The sequence below is a fragment of the Oncorhynchus clarkii genome, chromosome 20, assembly GCF_045791955.1.
Source record: "Oncorhynchus clarkii lewisi isolate Uvic-CL-2024 chromosome 20, UVic_Ocla_1.0, whole genome shotgun sequence".
Lineage (NCBI taxonomy): Eukaryota > Metazoa > Chordata > Actinopteri > Salmoniformes > Salmonidae > Oncorhynchus > Oncorhynchus clarkii.
Window position 1 is genome coordinate 34095331 of NC_092166.1, and position 24848 is coordinate 34120178.

At 44.7% G+C, this 24848-nt stretch overlaps 1 protein-coding gene across 2 annotated transcripts in view; it reads left to right on the plus strand.

Moving 5' to 3' along the window:
• LOC139376280 (eph receptor A4b) overlaps positions 1-20965 on the plus strand; it is a 139424-nt gene extending 118459 nt beyond the window's left edge. The window contains exons 14-19 of one of the 2 annotated variants that reach the window (XM_071118641.1): positions 5922-5983; positions 7590-7799; positions 16811-16960; positions 17183-17376; positions 17518-17658; positions 17863-20965. In XM_071118641.1, coding sequence (XP_070974742.1) covers positions 5922-5983; positions 7590-7799; positions 16811-16960; positions 17183-17376; positions 17518-17658; positions 17863-17962 — 857 coding nt within the window. In that variant the 3' untranslated portion in view covers positions 17963-20965. The remainder of the gene's footprint in view (positions 1-5921; positions 5984-7589; positions 7800-16810; positions 16961-17182; positions 17377-17517; positions 17659-17862) is intronic. The other variant, XM_071118642.1, reaches the window with a different exon arrangement.
• The last annotated feature ends 3883 nt before the right edge of the window (positions 20966-24848 follow it).

Genomic DNA, 24848 nt, shown 5'->3' on the forward strand with positions numbered 1-24848 from the left:
ACCTCATGCACTCTAATCATCACCGCCGACCGCTCAAATGGTGCTCAGGGGTGTGTGCCGCGTGTTTTTCTGCGTGTGTACCTCCAGGCCAGCACGTGTGACTCTCTCTCTCTCTCTCTCTCTCTCTCTCTCTCTCTCTCTCTCTCTCTCTCTCTCTCTCTCTCTCTCTGTCTCTGTCCATTTCAGTCCATGTGAGTTTTCTATAACAGGCCATATTAGTTCATGCATTTTGCATTCATGGAGTACATACTTGGTCCTTTGTGTGTGGTTATGAGTGAGGGTGTGTGTGTGTGTGTGTGTCCCTGTGTGTATGAAAGTGTGTGTGTTCTCATTATACCCACTTTAAACCCCAAGAGCCTTCCATCCCGCTGTCCTGCTATTCTAATAACACCCTGCCTGTCTCTCTCTGATTGCTGCCATTGTCATGCAAATGGTAATGCTGCTCACACAGACTACGAGGAGAGGAAAGTAGACCTTTTTATTTCCTCCGTCTCTCCGCGCATGGGGGGGGGGGGGGGGGGGGGGGGGGAGGAAGTGCCGCGTGCGCTCTTCCTATCTCTCTCCCTCCGTCCTTTTATCTCCCTCCCATCCCTCCAGTTATCTCTTTATCCTCCCCTTTTATGCGCCTCACACAATCGCTCTGGGCAATCAGCTCATCTGGAAAAGCATCAATTACGCGCACCTCGTCATTTCATCTGCTCACTATCCATCTAATGCATTGTCTCTCAGCACTTGGGTGAGGGCTGCTCCGATCTCTCCCCTAATCTGTTATCCTCTGTTTAGGGAAAGTAGTTATTCGTTTTGGAGGCTCTCTTTTGTGTGAGGGGACAATGTGAGTTTAAACAATCTTTTGTGTGGTGATTTTTATTGGAGATTTGATGTGTTCCCCTCGCTCTCTTTATGCCCCTCCAGCCATACAACAAGAGAGATCCACACCCTGTTAAATATATTATGTGTATTATATTATGTGTTTAGTTAAAAACACCCTTCATCTTAATCTAGACCCAGTTACCATCTCCTGTTTAACATTCCCTATGTTTCTGAAGCTGGAACACACACAGTGAATAGAGGTTCAGAGAGGCAATAAGAGGCCAGGTCTCTCGTTAAAAGCATGCGTTAATGAAGAGCTGTTAAAACATAAAACTCCTGGATCCATTTTACACTCTGCTGCTCTCACACCTGGCAGAAGATCAATAGGCAATCTGCAAGCCTGCTCACCGCCCTACTGCAAATGAACTAGCTCTGGAGCACTGAGCATCACACACAGATACACACTCTTAAAGGGATACTTTGGGATTTTGGCAATGAGGCCCTTTCTCTACTTCCCCAGAGTCAGGTGAACTCGTGGATACCATTTTTGGTTCTCTGTGTGCAGTTTGAAGGAAATTGCTAACTGGCGTTAGCATAAGTTGCTTACTAGCGTTAGCACAAGTTGCTTACTAGCGTTAGCATAATGACTGGAAGTCTATGGTATCTGCTAGCAGATAGCCGTAGACATCCCGTCATTACGCTAACACTAGTTAGCGTTGGCTCGCGAAACAACCTCTAACTTCCCTCATACTGGACACAGTGACGTAAAACGGAGTGTACAAAACATGCTCTCTCCATGACACAGACTGACCCAGGTGAACCAAGGTGAAAGCTATGACCCCTTGTCGATGTCAACTGTTAAATCCACTTCAATCAGTGTAGAAGAAGGGGAGGAGACAGGTTAATGAAGGATTTTTTTAGCCTTGAGACAATTAGAGACATGGATTGTGTATGTTTGCCATGCAGAGGGTGAACTGGCAAGACGGAGGATTTTAAGTGCCTTTGAACAGGGTACCATGAAATGCTTACTTACAAGCCCTTAACCAACAGTACAGGTCAAGAAGAGTTAAGAAAACATTTACCAAGTAGACTAAAGTTAAAAATAATCAAAAGTAACACAATAGCATAACAATAATGAGGTTATTTACAGGGGTACCTGTACTGAGTCAGTGTGCGGGGGTACAGGTTAGTTGAGGTAATTTGTACATGTAGGTAAGGGTGAAGTGGCTATGCATAGATGATAAACAGCGAGTATGCTCCAATGCTTCCCAAAACTGTGGGGAGCATTGGAGTCAACATGGGCCAGCATCTGTGTGGAATGCTTTCGACACCTTGTAAGGTCCCCGCCCCGACGATTTGAGGCTGTTCTGTGGACAAAAGGGGTTTTGACTCAATATTAGGAAGGTGTTCCTAGTGTTTTGTACACTTAGTGTATGCACTGTATTCTACTCTAGGCTCATCCTATATAACTACTGTATGCACGGTATACACCTGTTCTATTCACATACTGTCCATAATGTCTGCACACCATCATATACATATATATTTATATATTTATATTCCGGACTCTGACATGGCTCTTTCTGATATTTCTTAAGGTTATGGTTATTTTATTTTGTTGATTTTTTTTGTGTGTATTGCTTTGTATTGTCAGGTATTACTGCACTGTTGGAGCTAGAAACATACGCATTAAGCTGCTCCTGCGATGACGTCTGCATTAACACTCCTTCCGTGGCTTCCAACTGCTTTTAAACGCTTTCATTAAATCACACATGTAAGATACTCAATTAAAGCTACACTCGTTGTGAATCCAGCCAACGTGTCAGATTTTAAAAAGGCTTTTGGGCGAAAGCATAAGAAGCTATTATCTGATGATAGCACAGCAGTAAACAAGGAGAGTAGCGTATTTCAACCCTGCAGGCGCCACACAAAACGCAGAAATAAAATATAAAACATGCCTTACCTTTGACAAGCTTATTTTGTTGGCACTCCAATATGTCCCATAAACATCACAATTGGTCCTTTTGTTCGAGTAATTCCGTCCATTTATTTGGCGCGTTTGATCCAGAAAGAAAACAGCTTCCAAATTGCGCAACGTCACTACAAAATATTTCAAAAGTTGCCTGTAAACTTTGCCAAAACATTTCAAACTGCCTTTGTAATACCTAAAGTTCTATTACAAAGGTAGTTTGAAATGTTTTGTATTGTATTTTTGTATTTTTAATGTATTTTTAACAGTTAATAATCGATCAAATTGAAGACGGGTCTATCTGTTTTCAATAGAGGACGAGAGGAAACTAACGCTACTTTTCAAGTCTTGTGCAACTCTCAACAGTGTTACCCATTTCCTAGATGGCCGTACTTCTTCATTGCACAAAGGAATAACCTCAACCAAATTCCAAAGACTGGTGACATCCAGTGGAAGCGGTAGGAACTGAAAGCAGTGCCTAAGAAATATCGTTTCCCAATGAGAACTCACTGAACAGACAGACCTCAATTTTTTAAATTCTGAACAGTTAGTCCTCTGGGTTTTGCCTGCTACATAAGTTCTGTTATACTCACAGACATGATTCAAACAGTTTTAGAAACTTCAGAGTGTTTTCTATCCAAATATACTAATACTATATCTTATATTCTTGGCATGAGTAGCAGGAAGTTGAAATTGGGCACGCTTTTTATCCAAAAGTGAAAATGCTGCCCCCTATACCCTAAGTTAACCTGTCTCCCCCCTTCATCTACACTGATTGAAGTGGATTCAATAAGGGATCATAACTTTCAGCTGGATTCACCTGGTCAGTGTGTGTCATGGAAAGAGCAGGTGTTCTTAATGTTTTTTTACAGTCATTATGAGCTAGAAGCTACACACAACTCATCTAAAACCAAGTTCGCTCTGTGGGCTTGAAGTGACTCTCTGCACTTGTTTATCTTAATGAATGTCTCTTTATTAATGAATGTCTATGCCGGGCTGAATTGAATGTGTTTCTGTAGGATATTAAGCACAGGGCTTTATTTGTTAACACAACAGAGGCATTGAGCTAATGGGAGAGAGGCTAAATGTGGCAACCTGACCCTGTGCGTATGCGTACGCGGAACGTACACGCACATATGCGCGCGTGTCCAGCATGTGACTCCATCTCCGAGCCGTGGTCAACGGGGTCTATTGTCTGGGAGCAGAGCAACAGAGGGAGGGAGAGATAAACAGATAGATGGACAGAGGGGAGTGTGTGTGTGTGTGTGTGTGTGTGTGTGTGTGTGTGTGTGTGTGTGTGTGTGTGTGTGTGGTGCTAACCCCCTGCCATCTTGTCAGGCTAATTCTCCATGGTGGAAGTCCAGATGGAGACTTCAGATAGCACAGGAATTACAGACCAATCGGATAATGGCCTGGTCTAAATGAATGAAGGACGATCTGGACTGCTGAACTGAATGGTGGCGTTTTCGCAAGCGGTCAGAGTAGACAAAACACACAGTGAAAACGCTCGTCCCATTCTCTTTCTACTTAGGGAAGCTCTTTTACTTCGCAAGCTTACCCAGAGACATAGAGCGTCGCTAACCTTCGTTCAATGAGATTATATTGTCATCCTTTCTTTTCAAACCTCGCACTCCTTCTGTCACAGAATCCTGTCTGTCTGCCTGCCTGCCTGTCAGTCTGTCACTCTCTTACACACACACACACACACACACACACGTCTGTCTGTCTGTCTGTCTGTCTGCCTGTCAGGTCAGGGGGGCCGGCTGTGAGCTGTCAGACCCCCCCCCCCCCCCCCTTTGGCACGGATCAATCCCACAGACCCTTTCATCGGCGCCTTTGATAGAGCAGTCACAGGACACACACACACACACACACACTTCTCCGCAGGACAGCCTCGAAATCAGATGGCTGTCGCAGTGCTGTCCCCATGCTCACCATGCAATACACACACAGAGACACACACACACACACACACACACACACACACACACCCTCTGGCCTCATCTCTGGTAGCGGTGTCCTCTCTGACAGCCACATTAGTCTAAGGGATAAAAGTGGAAGGGAATTGGATTTTCCTCTGCTGGGGGTGAGGGTTAGGATAGGCATTTATCAGTGTGTGTGTGTGTGTGTGTGGCATTTATCTCAGTGAGATAGTGATTTCATTTAGGGTGATGTATCACCGTCTTTACCCAGTATAGAGCTGTACTGTAGGACTCCCCAGTGTTGTTACTGACCTCCCCTGACAACCTTATCCTCCTGCCTCCCTCACCCCCGGCTCCCCCTTTTCCTCCCCCTCATTCCTCACCTATCTCTCTTACCTTTATTTCTCTCTCCGTACTCTTCCTACTCTCCCCTCACCCCTGACAACCACATTTCCCTCAAACCTCTCTGCTCTCGTCCCAATCTCACCCTTCATCCTCTTTCCTCACCTCTCTTTCCCTGTCACTCATCTCCTCCTCTCTCCTCCCTCCTCCCTCTCTCTCTTTCCTCTCTCCTCCCTTCTCTCACTCTCTCTCTTTCCTCTCTCCCGGGTGGGGGTGGGTGGGGGTGGGGGCGGGGAGGGGGGGGGGGGGGGGGGGTACGGGGTCATGTAAAGCAGTGGGGTGCCTGCGTATGGGGGTACTTTGTTCGTCAATTTGTAAGCCCCACCAGGTGCCAGGCGGGGAACTAGACCTGTCAATCAATCACATTGACTACCCCCTGCCTCCACCCCCTTCCCCCCGCCCCTCATCACACATACAGGTGTTCATGTTCCCCCTCCCTTCGTCCGTCCCCCCCCGTCCTGTTCCCCCTCGACCCCAAGAGACTGATCAATATTCATGAGATCTCAAGACGGCCCCCTGCACACACACCCTGGCGGATTGGCCCATAGTAATTATCTCCTGACGTTTATGCATGGCCCTGATTAGAAGCTGCCACTGTGAATGATGACGACATGCCACGCTGTACCCCAGAGAGAGAGCGAGAGGGAGAGGTGGAAGAGAGCGATGGGTTGAGGTGTGTGTGGGAGAAAGAGTGAATGAGGTTGGTCTCCGCTGTGACCACTAACCTCTCCTGGCTCAACCATCTTGCCACCATCTCTCTGTAGTATGTATCTGTGTTGTGTATAAATGTCAATGTGTTTTTCTCTCTGTGTCCTCAGGTAAGCCAGTGATGATCATCACGGAGTTCATGGAGAATGGATCCCTGGATACCTTCCTGAAGGTTAGTTTGTGTTACACACACACACACACACACACACACACACACACACTACACTCTCATTATTCCTCTCTGAAGGTCAGCTTGTGCTGCTCCTATAGTATTAAAACATATCTGCTGTTCGAAAGAGGGATGGAACGAAAAAGAAAGTGTTTGTAAGAAAGTACTAGAGTCCTTTCAGTTCTGAAAGAAAACCACTCGACCCCACTGGCCTCCTTCGTATTGGATGAATTTACAGTAAAAGCCAATGGAGGGATTTTCTCACAAACCTAGAAACCCACACACACACACCACATCAGTAATGTTTCGAATTGGACTTGGTATACAATGATGGACAAGTAGATGACCACGAGTGTTACGTCCATCTTTCCGCTCCTATAGCTATATCCACTAGACCTTGATCCTACTTTACGCTACAGCAATATCATCCCACATTAATATCCTGTTCTACCACACACACTCACGCACAAACACACAACAGCTCTCTCTCTCGCTCTCAGAGCAATATCCATCTACATCCCCTGCCGGTGTTTCAGCAGCTGTGGAGTAAGTTAATTAGGTCTTGTTTTGTGAAATGCTGATTGATTGCTCTGTCTTTTCAACCCACAGACTTCCTCTTTTATCAATCTCTCCCTATCCTATAGCAGCACTTCCAGTAAGGGATATGAGGGAGACGACGACGGGGGGGGGGGGGGGGGGGGGGGGGGGGTAGGCGTGAGTGGGGGTTGTAGAGACGAAGGGAGGGAGAGAAATGGAGGAGAGAAAGTGGGGGAGAGAGACAGAACTATGGTGGGGGAGAGAGAGAAAGAGAGAGAGAGATAGTGTGAGTGAAAGAGAAAGAGAACGAAAGAGAGGGAGGAAGAGGGATGCTTTGTTTTTGTGGACGATGCTTAATTGATCTGGGGTCAAATGAAACACATGTCACCCTTGGTGGAGCTGGACGACCTATAACCCATAGAACTGATCTCAGAAATATATTGGATTTTTATGAAGAAACTATTTCTGAAAGTCATTATGCTGACTACCCAGATCGAACATCGCCGACGCATCTGTGGGTGTGTGTGTGCTTGCGTTTGTGAATATGCATATATATATATGTGTGTGTGTGTGTGTGTGTGTGTGTGCGTGCACTCGGGTGTATATGAACGGTGTCAGTTTTCATCATCATTCAGCCAGAGTATTGTGGTTGTGAAAGGGCTCCACTTAAAGAGAATTGTATCTGCACTGCGGTAATGAGAGTAGTACAGTGCTGATCTGTTCTCAGTGACACAGCCTACTGTATATTAGTGGAACTGTGGAGATGGACGTTTGAGATTGTGGGAGAAAAGACTTAGTCGGGGTGGGGGGTGTAATTGACAGAGGTAAGCCTACTGTGGTGTGGGGGCGTGGTGTGTGTATACTGTATGTGTTCAATTCAAGCCAATTCAATCAACTTTATTGTTCCACAAGGGCGTGTTGTAGCTGGGTTGACGGTAACAACACAAACAACTTGTATACAACAGTCTCTCTCCCTCTCTCTCTCTCTCTCTCTCTCTCTCTCTCTCCCCCCTCTCTTCCTTTCTCTCTGTCTCTCTCACTCTCGCTTGCCCTCTCTCTCTCTCCGTGTTAGAAACACGACGGTCAGTTCACAGTGATCCAGTTGGTGGGCATGCTGCGCGGCATCGCGTCGGGCATGAAGTACCTGTCTGACATGAGCTACGTTCACCGAGACCTGGCCGCCCGCAACATCCTGGTCAACAGCAACCTGGTGTGTAAGGTGTCTGACTTCGGCCTGTCCCGAGTACTGGAGGACGACCCCGAGGCAGCATACACCACACGGGTAATGTCAATGAGAATGTGTTACTATACCACACATGTAGGTCAAGGAATGTGCTCGTTAAATCAGACTGATACAGTCTGGAATTGGAATTTGGTTCGACCCTTAGCCCCTTGGCACTTTGTGAAGATGTAAAAGGACTGGATAGGCACACAGTTCATTTGGAAAGTATTCAGACCCCTTCCCCCTTTTTCCACATTTTGTTACGTTACAGCCTTATTCTAAAATGTGTTTTCCTCATCAATCTACACACAATACCCCATAACTACAAAGCGAAAACAAGTTTTGAGAAATACCATATTTACATAAGTATTCAGAACCTGTGCTGTGAGACTCGAAATTGACCTCAGGTGCACCCTGTTTCCATTGATCATCCTTGAGATGTTTCTACAACTTGATTGGAACCCACCTGTGGTACATTTAATTGATTGGACATGATTTGGTAAGGCACACACCTATGTATATAAGGTCCCAGGGAAAAAAACAAGCCATGATGTCGAAGGAATTGTCCGTAGAGCTCCGAGACAGGATAGTGTCGAGGCACAGATCTGAGAAAGGGTACCAACACATTTCTGCAGCATTTAAGGTCCCCAAGAACCCGATGGTCACTCTGACAAAGCTCCAGAGTTCCTCTGTGGAGATGGGAGAACCTTCAAGAAGGACAACCATCTCTGCAGCACTCCACCAATCAGGCCTTTATGGTAGAGTGGCCAGACGGAAGACACATAATAGCCCACTTGGCGTTTGTCCCAAGAAAGACTTGAGGCTGTAATCGCTGCCAAAGGTGCTTCAACAAAGTACTGAGTAAAGGGTCTGAATACTTATGTAAATGTGATATTTCACAAATTTTTTTCTTTCTATAAATTTTCAGAAATTTCTACAAAACGGTTTTTGCTTTCTCATTATGGGGTATTGTGTGTAGATTGATGAGGGTAAAAAAACGATTTAATCAATTTCAGAATAAGGCTGTAATGTAACAAAATGTGGAAAAAGTCAAGGGATCTGAATACTTTCTGAATGCACTATATACTCTACGGTAGATTTAGTTATATATGGCTTTGGGTATAAGCAATGTGGTAATTGTACTGATAGGCCTAGGTGGAATTTCCCCCAATCCAATCATTTCAGATCTACAAAGGCTGCATTTACACAGGCAGCCCAATTCAGATTTTTTTTTTTTTTCAGCACTGATCTGATTTTTCAAAAGACCAATTACTGAAAAAAAAGAAAGATCAGAATTAGGCTGCCTGTGTTAACACAGCCTTTGTAGATCTGAAAGGATTGGATTTTTATCAATTATCAATGAAAGCATTGGATTTTTATCAATGTTGTAGCGTACTGTATGTTTGTGAGGTTGAGTGACTGAGAGAAGATGGCGAGAAAGAGAGAGATTGCGAGGAGAGAGCTTGTCAGTCCATGTCAGTGCCCCTGTCGTCCCAGTATGCGGTAATTGCAGGTTTGTCTGAGAAAATGCATTTCTTCTCTCACCCCTCTCATACCCTTCTTCACCTCAAGCCTCACCCCCCCCCCCCCCCTCCCCCTTACTCCTCTCACCAGCATGTCCCCTTTTCACCTCTCTACTTTCCATTTCCCCCCCTCACTCCTTCCCTTCCTATTGCCCCTTACTCCCTTCCTCTTTTGTGAGAGAAAGAGAGAGCGGTAGATTGAGAAATCCTGTGTGAAAGAGCCTGTCAATCTCTGTTAGTCTAACAGTGCCCCTTGTCCTCCCATTGGGATAATTGCGGGTTTGTCAGAGAAGAAGCTTCTGTTTTTCTCACCTCTCTAGCTCACCGTTCACTCCCCTACTCCTCGCCCCTCATGCCCCAGAGATAAAACGAGGAAGATTATACTAATGCCCAATGCCAGATCGACCCCTTACCTCCTTGGCACATCACAAATATATAGAAGGACCGGATAAGCGCATAGATCTAGCTACAGTGCCTTCGGAAAGTATTCATAACCCTTGATTTATTCCACATTTTGTTGTGTTACAGCCTGAATTCGAAATGGGTTAAATGTCTATAATTATCTCCCCCATCTACACACCATACCCCACAATAACAAAGTAAAAACGTGTTTTTATAAATGTTAGCAAATGTATTGAACATGAAATACAGAAATATTCAATGGACATACAGTGCCTTGCGAAAGTATTCAGCCCCCTTGAACTTTGCGACCTTTTGCCACATTTCAGGCTTCAAACATAAAGATATAAAACTGTATTTTTTTGTGAAGAATCAACAACAAGTGGGACACAATCATGAAGTGGAACGACATTTATTGGATATTTAAAACTTTTTTAACAAATCAAAAACTGAAAAATTGGGCGTGCAAAATTATTCAGCCCCCTTAAGTTAATACTTTGTAGCGCCACCTTTTGCTGCGATTACAGCTGTAAGTCGCTTGGGGTATGTCTCTATCAGTTTTGCACATCGAGAGACTGACATTTTTTCCCATTCCTCCTTGCAAAACAGCTCGAGCTCAGTGAGGTTGGATGGAGAGCATTTGTGAACAGCAGTTTTAAGTTATTTCCACAGATTCTTGATTGGATTCAGGTCTGGACTTTGACTTGGCCATTCTAACACCTGGATATGTTTATTTTTGAACCATTCCATTGTAGATTTTGCTTTATGTTTTGGATCATTGTCTTGTTGGAAGACAAATCTCCGTCCCAGTCTCAGGTCTTTTGCAGACTCCATCAGGTTTTCTTCCAGAATGGTCCTGTATTTGGCTCCATCCATCTTCCCATCAATTTTAACCATCTTCCCTGTCCCTGCTGAAGAAAAGCAGGCCCAAACCATGATGCTGCCACCACCATGTTTGACAGTGGGGATGGTGTGTTCAGCTGTGTTGCTTTTACGCCAAACATAACGTTTTGCATTGTTGCCAAAAAGTTCAATTTTGGTTTCATCTGACCAGAGCACCTTCTTCCACATGTTTGGTGTGTCTCCCAGGTGGCTTGTGGCAAACTTTAACCGACACTTTTTATGGATATCTTTAAGAAATGGCTTTCTTCTTGCCACTCTTCCATAAAGGCCAGATTTGTGCAATATACGACTGATTGTTGTCCTATGGACAGAGTCTCCCACCTCAGCTGTAGATCTCTGCAGTTCATCCAGAGTGATCATGGGCCTCTTGGCTGCATCTCTGATCAGTCTTCTCCTTGTATGAGCTGAAAGTTTAGAGGGACGGCCAGGTCTTGGTAGATTTGCAGTGGTCTGATACTCCTTCCATTTCAATATTATCACTTGCACAGTGCTCCTTGGGATGTTTAAAGCTTGGGAAATCTTTTTGTATCCAAATCCGGCTTTAAACTTCTTCACAACAGTATCTCGGACCTGCCTGGTGTGCTCCTTGTTCTTCATGATGCTCTCTGCGCTTTTAACGGACCTCTGAGACTATCACAGTGCAGGAGACTTGATTACACACAGGTGGATTGTATTTATCATCATTAGTCATTTAGGTCAACATTGGATCATTCAGAGATCCTCACTGAACTTCTGGAGAGAGTTTGCTGCACTGAAAGTAAAGGGGCTGAATAATTTTGCACGCCCAATTTTTCAGTTTTTGATTTGTTAAAAAAGTTTTAAATATCCAATAAATGTCATTCCACTTCATGATCGTGTCCCACTTGTTGTTGATTCTTCACAAAAAAATACAGTTTTATATCTTTATGTTTGAAGCCTGAAATGTGGCAAAAGGTCGCAAAGTTCAAGGGGGCCGAATACTTTCGCAAGGCACTGTAAATATTCACACCCTTGAATAAATACTTTGTTGAAGCACCTTTGGCAGCGTCATTCTGGGTAAGCCTCGTAAACGCTTTCTACACCTGAATTGGGCAAAATTTGCCCATTTAATATTTTCAAAAATGTCAAATTGGTTGTTGGTCATTTTCATGCCGTACATTTTCAAGTAGGTTTAAGTCAAAACTGTAACTCGGACACATTCACTTTCACTGTCTTCTTGGCTGTTGATCATTGCTAGACAACCATTTTCAGGTCTTGCCATAAGACTTTCATGTAGATTTAAGTCAAAAATAAATCTTGGCCACATTCACTGTCTTCTTGGTAAACAACTCCAGTGTAGATTTGGCCTTGTGTTTTAGGTTATTGTTGTGCTGAAAGGTGAATTAATCTCCCAGTGTCTGGTCGAAAGCAGATTGAAACAGGTTTTCCTCTAGGATTTTGCCTGTGCTTAACTCCATTATGTTTACTTTTTATCCTTAAAAAAACTCCACAGTCCTTTATGATTACAAGCATACCCATAACATGATGCAGCAACCACTATGCTTGAAAATATGGAGTGGTACTCGGTAATGTGTTGTATTGGAGTTGCCCCAAACATAACACTTTTCAGGACAAACAGTGAACTGCTTTGCCTCATTTTTTGCAGTATAACTTTAGTGCCTTGTTGCAAACAGGATGCATGTTTTCAAATATTTGTATTCAGTTCAGGCTTCCTTCTTTTGTGGAGTAACTATAATGTCGTTGATCCATCCTCTGTTCTCATATCACAGCAATTAAACTCTGTAACTGTTTTAAAGTCACCGTTCGCCTCATGGTGAAATCCCTGAGTGGTTTCCTTCCTCTCTGGCAACTGGGTTAGGAAGGACGCCTGTATGTTTGTAGTGACTGGGTATATTGCTACAACACCCTTAGTGTAATTAGAATCTTCATCATGCTCAAAGGGATATTCAATGTCTGCATATTTTTTTTTTATATAGGTACCCTTCTTTGCGAGGCATTGAAAAACTTAATTGGTCTTTGTGGTTGAATCTGTGCTTGAAATTCGCTACTCGATTGAGAGACCTTACAGATACTTGTATGTGTGGGGGTACAGAGATGGGCTAGTCATTCAAAAATCATGTTAATAACCACTATTATTGAATATGAAAGGAGTCCATGCAATTTATCATGCGATTTTTTTAAGCACAATTTTACTCCTGAATTTAAGTAAGGCTTGGCATAACAAAGGGGTTGAATACTTGACATTTCAGCTTGACATTTATCAATTTCTAAAAATGTTCTACAAACAGAATTCCACTTTGACATTATGCGGTATTATGTGTAGATCAGTGATACAAAATCTAAATTTATTCAGTTGTACCAATCAAGCTGTAACACAAGAAAATGTGGAAAAAGTGAAGGGGTGTGAATACTTTCTCTCATACCCGCTCACTACGCCAAAACCAGTCGTCGACAGCTGGGACAGTACTAGGCTCCGCCTCCCAAGGAAACATGGGGGATTGGTAACCTAGGACACACTAAAACGGAGTAAGGTGGAGGGATGAGTGCATGAGTGAGTTCTGAGTGTATTCGGCCCAGGCCATATACCGACTCCAGTCGTGTGGAGAGGTAGAACATTGTTGGCGGTGGTACTTCCCTATTTCTTTGTCCAGGTGTTCTGTCTGCACATCGGTCTGGGGGTGGTACCCGGAGGAGAGGCTGAGGGTGACCCCCAGTCGGTCGCAGAAGGCTCGCCACACCCGGAAGACAAACTGGGGCCTGCGGTCAGAGACGATGTCCTCCGGAATCCCATACAGACAGAACATCTGCTGGAACATACACCCCGCCAGGAACCAGACAACACATTTTTTTTAAACGGTCTGCTATGATAAGGATGGTGGTGTTACCAGAGGATTCAAGAAGGTCTGTGATGAAGTCAACAGCTATGTGGGTCCAGGGTCTGTGATGGATTGACAAAGGTTGAAGCTTCCCGGAGGGGAGATGACGAGGGATTTGGGTGCAGACTGGACAGGAGAGTACGCAATCCCTTACGTCGGATGCCAGTGAAGACTACCAGAACTTCCGGGCTAGATGTTCGGTGGTTCATGTAATGCCCAGATGTCCTGACCCCAAGGACGTGTGACACCATTGCATTTAGTTGGGGTCTAACAGCTGCTGGTACGTAACTCCTCCCAGCTGGTGTCTCAGGAGGAGCCAGGTCTGAGGTAAGGGCTTCTTGTATGTACCGGTCCCATAATGCAAGAGGAAGGAAGAATGGTCGGAAGGTCAAACTGGTGGGAGAGAGCATCAGCTTTTACATTTTTCCTTCCAGGGATGTATGTAACATGGAAATGGAAGCGTGTGAAGAAGAGAGCCCAGCGGGCTTGTCTGGAGTTGAACCTCTTAGCCCCTCTGAAATATTCCAGATTATGATGATCTGTTAGGATGAGAAAGGGATGTGGTGCACCCTCCAACCAGTGCTGCCATTCAAGGGCCAGCTTGATGGCGAGGAGTTCTATGTTCCCCACATCGTAATTCCTCTTAGCAGGGGATAACGTCTTGGAGAAGAAGGCACGGGTATGTGATTTGGGAGGTGTTCCCACCCGCTGAGAGAGTATGGCTCCTACTTCGGAGGCATCCACCTCCATGGTGAAAGGAAGGGTCGGATCAGTTTGGCAAAGGACAGGAGCTGAGGTGAAGAGGCGTTCCAAGTTGTTGAACGCAGTCAGGGTGGTATCAGTCCATTGAAGGGTCTGGGTCTTTTGGCTGGTAAGGGCAGTGAGGGGAGCGGCTGTAGACCTGAAGTTCCGAATGAACCGGCAATAGAAGTTGGAGAACCCAATAAAATTTTGGAGTTCCTTAATTATTAACAGTGGTGGGTTTGGGCCAGTTACTGATGGTGAGGACTTTGTTCTCATTCATGCTGACCCCTCCAGGTGTCAGTACGAAGCTTACAGAGGTTACATGGAAGGCACTCTCTTCAGTCTTGACATAAAGGGTATGGTCAAGGAGCCGTTGAAGAACCTTTTGCACATGCTGTATGTGTTCCTTCAGAGAGTAGGAGTAAATCAGGATGTCATCAATGCAGACGATGAGAAAGCGGTTGATCATATCCTGGAAAACCTCGTTCATAAAGGATTGGAAGACGGCAGAGGCGTTCGTAAGGCATGACCAGGTGTTTGTAGTGCCCTCGAGTGGTGATAATGGCCGTCTTCCATGTGTTGCCTTCACATATACGGACAAGGTTATATGCACTTCATAGGTCGAGTTTAGTATAGATGTTGGCGCAGCCCACTTGTTCAAGGGTCGCTGGGATCAGAGGACGAGGGAAACGGTTATTGACCGTGACGTCATTCAGGGAACGATAATCAATACATGGACGGAGGCCACTGTCCATTTTTCTGACGAACAAAAATGAAAGACAGGGCTACGTTCCAGAACACACAAAAACAGGGCTACGTTCAAGAACACAAAGAAAAAGAACACAAGGTTGACTAAGAAAAGAAAAGCAGAACCTTACAAGACTAGCTATATTTCTTAGATGATTAAAGCAGGACTAGACAACCTTCTTTCCATGCAGCTAGAGGTTTAGGTCAGGGTCAATGAAGGTGCCAAGGTTTCTGTCCATAGGCTTTACATTGGTGGACAAATATCGAAGGTTATTTACAATATGGGTTCTAGCAAGGTGGGTGCCAAATAAAACAACCTCTGATTTCTTATCATTGAGCTGTAGAAATTAGTCAGACATCCAAAATTTGATGTCAGCAAGACACTTGTGAAAGGTAGCTAGCTTGGTCACTCGGTTAGATTGGTAAAAAAAAAAGCTGTGTGTCATCTGCATAGCAGTGAAACTGAATGTTATGATTGCGGATGACGTCACCAAAGGGAAGCATGTACAGGGAAAAAAGGATGGGGCCCAGAATTGACCCCTGAGGGACACCATAGTGAATTGATGCTGGGGATGATGCTGAACCACCCATGCATGCTCATTGAGAAACGTATGCTACATAGATATGACCTGAACCAGTCGAGGGCAACGCCGGAGATTCCCACTCACCTTTCCAGCCCGTCATCAAGGATGTTCTGATCAATAGTATCAAATGCTGCACTGAGTTCTAAAATAACTAGAATGGAGCATTCACCGGCATCGGCAGCCAACAGAAGGTCATTACTGACTTTAAATAAAGCAGTTTCGATGCTGTAAAATGAGTGGAAGCCCGACTGGAATTTTTCAAATAAGTTGTTTATACTCAAATAAGCCACAAATTGCTTGAAAAAAACTTTGTCTAAAATCTTGGATAAAAAAATGGAAGTTTAGAGATCTATAATTACTCAGCCAATGTGTCAGTCGCTCGCTGGTAGATACTGTACATCTACACACACAGTCAGCAGTGTCAGGAGACTCACACACATACATCTACAGGCCATAGAGGGAAGGAGGGATAGAGGAGAGGGAGGGGGTAGGGGAGAAGGAAAGATGCAGAGAGAGAGAGAGAGCGAGAGGGAGGGAGGGAGGGAGGGAGGGAGGGAGGATAGAGAAAGAGAGACATAGAGAAAGAGTGGAGTGAGATGAACAGAGGGGGGGGGGGGTAGCAGGGGAGATAGAAAAGGAAAGGGGGGGTGACTGCTTACTTTGTCTCTTTCATTTGACTTTGACCAGAGAGCTGGGACTAGAAGGAGTTCAGCAGTAGCAGCATGTTAAGACTGGTGTGATCTGTGTAGAGAGCCAACCAGGCATCTTAATGCCGTCTCCTCTGTCCTCCTTATACACAGTCAGTCCCAATGCCTTTTAAAAGCCTGTTTTCTGCTATGCCTACTCCATATACACTCCTTTGATCCTTATTTTCCTCCTGAACAACAAAGGGAAAGGCTTGTGAAAGGCTTGTGAAAGGCTTGTGAAAGGCTTGTGAAAGGCTTGTGAAAGGCTTGTGAAAGAGGACAGATGGAGGAGTGAAGTCAAAGCTCTACTGTGGTCCCAGTTATTGTGCGAATAGAAAGAAATGCTTTGGGTTTGTGTTTTAATCAATGAATATAATGAGGTACATCCCTATGACTACTCGAAGCTGTGTTTCCGTGCAGTTCTTTGAGCTTTCCTACCTACGCACCCACAACAGGGATTGTTCCCCTCTCTCTTTCAATAGAATTCAATGAGTTGGTACATATTGCCAATGCAGACAGTCATGAATAGTAGTAGTTTGTAAATCCTGTATTAACCTTCCAAGTAATGTTTTATTAACCCTTTCTACATGTACTGTTAACCATTTACAAACCTGTTATTAACCCTTCCAGGGAGGGAAGATCCCCATCCGATGGACGTCTCCAGAGGCCATTGCCTACAGGAAGTTCACGTCAGCCAGTGACGTGTGGAGCTACGGCATCGTCATGTGGGAGGTGGTCTCATACGGAGAGAGACCCTACTGGGAGATGTCCAACCAGGATGTGAGTCATTTCATTATAATAAAGCACAGTGTATAGCTGATATGGTATATGTTAATCAATGATTTGATATTGATGGCTGGTTTTGTGCGGAAGCTAGGCGGACTCAGTTGGCTTTCTCTCCCATCCTCGGTGGATTCAAATTATTATGATGACAATTTTTGTGATTGACTAGGGTCTATCTAATCCGCCCCTATTTCTCTCTCTCTCTCCCTCTATTTCCAGGTGATAAAAGCGATAGATGAGGGATACCGTCTCCCGGCCCCTATGGACTGTCCTGTTGTCCTCCACCAGCTGATGTTGGACTGCTGGGAGAAGGGCCGCAGCGAACGGCCCAAGTTTGGCCAGATCGTCACCACCCTGGACAAGCTGATCAGAAACCCAGCCAGACTCCGAGAGCTGGCCAACAGCTCAGTATGGTGAGTTACAATGGGTCAAAAAACTCAGTCTTCAGGCACACACTGTCAGATCCAGAATAAACTATTAGAACTAGTATCTGGACTGTTTGAGATATTTAACTATGCTGATAAGAATGTGTATATTCTCTCCTATTTGCCCAGCAGGGAAGACCCAACCACTCCGGAGTTTAGTGTGAGTACGGTGGAGGAGTGGCTGGAGGCCATCAAGATGGGCCAGTACAAGGAGAACTTCTCCAGCGCTGGATACGTCACCCTGGACTCTGTCCTCTACATCACCATCAGGTGAGAGACATGGGCAGGGCTGGACTGAGCTGGGCAGGGCTGAGCTGGGCTGAGCTGAGCTGAGCTGGGCTAAGCTGAGGCTGGGCTGAGCTGGGTTAGGGAAAGGGGAGTAGGAGTCAGCAGAGCTAGGGGGAAAAGGGGAGTCTGTTGTTGCTGCTGTTTGGCATTTTTCTAAGTCCCTTTTTGCTCTGTCCTCTTCTGTAGTGAGCTCGTTAAGATGGATGTGACTTTGGCGGGTCACCAGAAGAAGATCCTCTCCAGTGTCCAGAGCCTGCAGACCCAGGGGACCCACGTCCAAGTATAACAGTTTCCCCATAGAGACACACTGAGAGAGAGAGAGAGAGAGAGAGAGGGCCAAAATGGACGCTCTGCTTTGAGTTTAACCACTGAGACACGCTGAGATTAAGCCAATATAGACATCTTGGGTTGGGTTTCCCCATACAAAGACACTTAGATGGAGCCGTAATGGACGCTCGGCTCCTTTACTTCCTCTTCGCAGCTTCACCATTCCACCCGTCCTGGATGTTTTGATAGCGTAGGCACTTCCAGCTTCTGTCCACGCACTTAGAGGCTTAGCAACCCAGCAACCTCAGAAACCAGGCTACATCCAAGACGTCTCTGACCGTATCAATAAGAACAACAAAAATGGTAAAAATAAAAAATGAAGTCGATTGTAATTATCATCACTGTCTGTGAAGTTTAGTGTACAGTTGTTTTTATGGTTGTTTTGTTTTTCGTTTTACAATAAGCTGTTTTTTATTTTCTACACAGTTTATGGTGCCAGGAGATATTGTATATGTATAGATAAATGTTTACAAGAGCTGTGTGTCAGTCCGCCAGTCTAGAACTGAGCGTAAAGTTTGTATCAGTGGTCAGGCAACGCAGGTGGGATGTTCCTTCCTGGTGCATGTGTTGCCAGGCCCCTCCCCTTCCTATAAGCCCCTCCCCCAGGACGCTCTTCGACGTATCATGGATGTGTGAGGGAGGTAGGAGAAATAGAGGGATGCGAAAATACGAGATGGAGATGTCTGTTCATGGTCTCAGAAGACTTCCATTCCGTTTGGCCAGGAACAGACAGGGCTTCCATAGCCACTGCTTCCAGACGCACACAGTTCACTTGAGTAAGTTCATTTTAGTACAGCCTAGAGCAGCAACCTGTAGGACGCCGTCGGTAAGAAACCTGCAGGGCAATACAGTGTTGGCACATTTTCTTCCAAGGGTTGGCCTCAGTTGGAGAAGCTGTACCTTTTGGTGACAGAAGAGGAGCGGAGAAGTAGATAACCTTGTATGTGTGACGTTGACACTGTTTGGAATGTGTATCTGTTTCGCCATGTACAGTTAGTATTACTCTGAAATGTTGGGCAAAGTCAGACTTGATTGTGAGGTAGACTTGACTTGAGTAGACTGTGCCGAGTGATGTTTTTTGCCTCATTTCACCTCTGATTAATTAACATGGGTTCATTCACGGTTTGTCCTAACCACCTCTGTTCAGTCATGCCAACTGCTTCCAAATTTACAAGAGCCAATGTCCTATTCAAGCAAACCTGCTAATCTCATTTCCTGGATAAGTGAGAGAGAAAAAACATCAATGTCCTGTGCTCAACAAAACAACGTTTTCTATGTGAAACGAAGGAAATTCAACGTCATATCAAAACCAACATGCCCTCTCACTTTGGGGAGAGGAGGGTGGAGTTTTGGACTTATCTAGGAAATCCAGCTAGGCCCCTTTGATTGAATATGGTCGTCAATGTCCACTGCACCCCTGTTTCTATCTGGTTATGTTTATGATAACAGTGTTATTCTGCTACCTGACTGGACCACAAACACACCAACATATATACCATTGTACCATACTGTAAAATATGTACAGAGTTGATTTGAAACTCTAGAATGTTTGTAACAATAATGGTGACGATGATGATTACGGTGATAACGACGGTAATGATATACTTTTATTCTGAAGGAGGAGAGAAATCTGGCATTTTTTCCCCTTGCGGAGGCGGGTCATGGGAGATAGGCAGCGTGTGATTCGTTTGACCTGGCCTATGGAATGTACGTTTACGTAGCATGGGTATTCAGTTTCAGCCTTTGATTGACAGGTGACAGGGAGTGCAGTTTTGACTCGGGCCGTGGACCTGAGGACGCTCGACTTTTAGATGCCTTATTTACTGTGCTACCTGTCCTTTTCCGTTCCTCTCCTCCCCTGATCCCCCATAGAGGCGGAGTTATGACTACATCTGTACATAGTATTTATCTGTTTCCCTGAGGTGACGTCACAGAAAATATCTTTTTTTTTTCTTTAACTGAAAACCCCCAGGCGGTTATCACCTCTGTTTTGGTTCTTTAAAAAAAATAGTATACATAAAACTATACTGCTGCTGTAAATCAACCACCAGTTTATTGGAAGCTGTATTTGAAAAACACATTAGAAAGTAAACTTTTCATGTTTGTTTTGGTTTAGGAATCTGACCTGCTGGTATACTTGTCTGAACTCGTTGGTCAATGTATAGCAGAGAGAAGTTATAATTATTCCCTTCGTATCTCAAAGCTATTTGAAGTGTTCCAATGCCTCCCACACATATGATGGAGATGAGCAAATCTCAACAGCTAAATTAACCTTTGTCTTTCCAATTTGTCTCTGAAGGTGTCTATTAATGATGCGTTACCAACAAATGATGTATTCGTTATAGTGAATGGATTGAATTGCCAGAAGCCTTTTGCGGTGTCATCAATTAGATTCAAATATTCAACAAATGACAGCAGCATATTGGGTCTGTTCGTTCAGACTCAAAACAGCAAAATACTGCAAGACAGTGGTGACCAGTTGAAGGTTAGCTGTCTGTCAGTACTCATAATTTTACACTTTGAAATTGTCCTCGTTTGGTAAGCTAATCCGTCACTCCCCAACCGGACGTCATAACCTTTGACCCATATCTCACGACCCTTGAACCTTAGCCAGGCTCTGAGTCCTTTCATGTGGATGGATAATGTTTCCCCTTGGCACTGTTCAAAGGTCAGTTCTGTGTTCCCCGCCTAACAGTTAAATTTAGGATATGGAAATAGTAAGCTGATCCTAAATAATTGTTGGTGAAGTCTTCTACCCCACAGCCAGGTTGGTTATTTACATGTTCCCAGACTGATTCCTTGTGAGATTGTTCTCTCGCTCTCCCTGGTCTTTCTTCCTTTCTGCCCTTGGCCCATTATATTTATCATGGCAGATTTCTATACGCTTGTTCAACGGGTGTACTCATTCTAAAGTCCTTCATGTCGCTGTAATAAATATGCTAATATTTTTTATTTCTCACCTGAAGCTCTTGGTGTCTTACTTTTATTTTATTCACACACACACACACACACACACACACACACACACACACACACACACACACACACACACACACACACACACACACACACACACACACACACACACACACACATATATATATATATGCATATTCACAAACGCAAGCACACACACACCCACAGAGACGTGCACACAGGGTCACACTGTCAAATGTATAATAATGGCTATGCCTGAGCTTGTAGTATTTCCCAGGGGTCGGTGGTATAACGGAAGACTATGCGTGGCACCTTTATTGTGAGGAAACGTAAAGCTGAAGCTTAATCAGGCTTTGTGTCATTTAGGTTTAGGTTTTAGTAGATAGTGCAAAGACAGTTAAGGATTCCTACATGCACCGTGCCTGTTCTGAAAACACTAGATAAGATGGCAGCACTAAGGAGGGCGCGGGTCTTGCCGGTTCCTGCTCGCTTAGCTTTTTTTTATGGCTCTTTTTACGTTAATTGTTACTTTGTTTGCTCAGAGTGTTCATGCAATAATTTCCTACGACAGACACACTTCTGGATCATGAATGAGAAGCTACACACTTATCTCTTGGCCTCCCAGATCTGGAGTACTAGATTCGCTCCTTTGTTCCCCGCACAGTGGGCTTACCTGTTGCTGCTGACCAAGATGACCGAAGGCAACACAGGCGAGGAAGGAAAGGGAACTCCAAGCTAGGTTAGTGTTATCTAGGATCTTGGGACGTCCCTACCCTAAACCCTAACCCATACCCTTAACCTAACCCTATCCATAACCTTTACATAACCCTAACCTTAACTCTTAACCATTTAAAATTTCAACTTCAATGGGGTGACGTCAGAGTTGGGACGTCCCAAGGATCCCGTTTAGACTTTTCCCTCTAAGCTATCCTGAAAAGAAGGGCTACACGGCCTCCTGCACATAGTATCCTGATGGCTAATGTCCAATCGCTGGAAAATAAACTTTGTGAACTCAGCAAGGCTTCAATCGCAGAGGGACATCAGGGAATGCTGTGTCTTTGTTCTTACAGTGACATGGCTTAAAGACAATACACTCGACGTTCAACCAGACGGCTTTTCCATTTTCCATAAGGATCGAACAGCGGCTTCTGGTACGAGTAGTGCGGAGGTGTATGCTTCCTCATCAACAATACCTGGTGTACCGAAGTTGAAGACATCTCGAGCTCCTGTTAACCCGACCAGGAGTTTCTGATGCTAAAATGCCAACCCCACTATGTGCCAAGGGAATTCACAAGTGTTATCAAGGCGGCACTCAGCGAAATATACAAGAACATTAGCCAGCGAGAATCCTCTAACCTGATTACAGTCTTTATTGTAACTGGTGATTTTAACCAAGTACGTGTAAAACAAATTCTTCCAAAATATCACCAACGTGTCAACCTGCCTCACAAGAGGAAACAACGTTCTGGACAATGTACAGTGCATTTGGAAAGGATTCAGAACCGTTACGTTACAGCCTTATTCTAAAATTGATTACATTTAATTTTTCCTCATCAATCTACACACAATACCGCATAATGACAAAGCGAAAACAGTATTTTTGAAAGTTTAGAAAATGTATTACAAATAAAAAAACAAATTCCTAATTTACAGAAGTATTCAGACCCTTTGCTATGAGACTCGAAATTGAGCTCAGCTGCATCCTGTTTCCATTTATCATCCTTGAGATGTTTCTACAACTTGATTGGACTCCACCTGTGGTACATTCAATTGATTGGATATGATTTGGAAAGGCACACACCTGTCTATATAAGGTCCTACAGTTGACAGTGCATGTCAGTGCAAAAAAACAAGCCATGAGGTTGAAGGAATTGTCCGTAAAGCTCTGAGACAGGATTGTGTCGAGGCACAGATCTGGGGAAGGCTACGAAATGTTTCTGCAGCATTGAAGGTCCCCAAGAAAACAGAGGCCTCAATCATTCTTAAATGGAAGAAGTTTGCAACCACCAAAGCTCTTCCTAGAGCTGGCCAGCTGGCCAAACTGAGCGATCGGGGGAGAAGGGCCTTGGTCAGAGAGGTGTCCAAGAACACGATGATCTCCAGAGTTCCTCTGTGGAGATGAGAGAACCTTCCAGCAGGACAACAATCTCTGCAGCACTTCACTCATTAGGCCTTTATGGTAGAGTGGCCAGACGGAAGCCACTCCTCAGTAAAAGGCACACTCGACAACCCGCTTGAAGTTTGCCAAAAGGAACCTAAAGGACTCTCACACCATGAGAAACAAGATTCTCTGGTCTGATGAAACCAAGATTGAACTCTTTGGCCTGAATGCCAAGAGGCATGTCTGGAGGTAACCTGGCACCATCCCTACGGTGAAGCATGGTGGTGGCAGCATCATTCTGCGGGGATGTTTTTCAGTGGCAGGGAGACTAGTCAGGTTTGAGGGAAAGATGAACGGAGCAAAGTACAGAGAGATCCTTGATGCGAAGGCTCACCTTCCAACAGGACAACGACCCTAGGGACACAGCAAAGACAATGCAGAAGTGGCTTCGGGGAAAGTCTCTGAATGTCTTTGAGTGGCCCAGCCAGAGTCCGGACATCTCTGGAGAGACCTGAAAATAGCTGTGCAGCGACACTCCCCATCCAACCTGACAGAGCTTGAGAGGATCTGCAGAGAAGAATGAGAGAAACTCCCCAAATGCAGGTGTGCCAAGTTTGCAGCGCCATACCCAAGAAGACTCGAGACTGTAATCGCTGCCAAAGGTGCTTCAACAAAGTACTAAGTACTTTCAAGAGGTCTGACTACTTTGTGAATTCACTGTATATACAGACATCCGTGACGTGTACAAAGCCATCCCCCGCCCCCACTTCGGCCAATCAGATCACGTCTCTCTGTTCACACTCGAAGCCGACACGCAGCAACTCAAAAGCGAGCCACCAACACAGAGAATAGTGAAGCGCTGGACAGAGGTGCAGGACTGTTTTGAGAATACTTTTTGGAATATGTTCAAAGATTCATCCACCATCCATCAACATTGAGGAAACGACATCGTCAGTCACAGGCTTCATTAGGAAATGTGTTGATTATGTTGTCCCCACAATAACAATCCGGCCATACCCTAATCAAGAACCTTAGATGAACGGAGACATCCGTACCATGCTGAGAGCCCATACTGCAGCACTCAATAGCAGCAGAACAAACCTTGGTCTTGGAACAAACTAAGAAATACTTTAAAACTGGAGGAGAGTGTATTGCTGTCTGAGTTTAAAGCTCTGATCGAAGAAAATGTCACTGACCATTGTAATTGTTTTTAATGTACTGTATTGTATTGTGTGTTGTATGTACGTGCTGACTTCGTCCTGCTGACTTCATCCTGCTGACTTCTTCCAGCTGATCTCTTGCTAGGTCCCCCCTCGCAAAAGAGTTTTACAACTTCAAGTGTCTTCCCTGGTTAAATAAAAAAAAATGTTGCTGTGGGATTAGGGTTTGAGCATAGCCTGAAAGTCCCGAGGGCAGTTCCTCTTGCTGCTCCAAATTGCAAGTACCGTGGTCTTATAGTAGATACGAGCTTCAACTGGAAACCAGTGGAGTGTAAGGAGGAGGGAGTGACATAGGGAGAACTTGGGAAGGTTGAACACAAGGTAGGCTGTAGCGTTCTGGATAAGTTGGGTTTAATGGCAAAAGCAGGGAGCCTAGCCAAATGAGAGTTACAGTAGTCCAGACATGAGATGACGGTTCCTGCTCGCTTAGCTTTTTTTTATGGCTCTTTTTACGTTAATTGTTACTTTGTTTGCTCAGAGTGTTCATGCAATAATTTCCTACGACAGACACACTTCTGGATCATGAATGAGAAGCTACACACTTATCTCTTGGCCTCCCAGATCTGGAGTACTAGATTCGCTCCTTT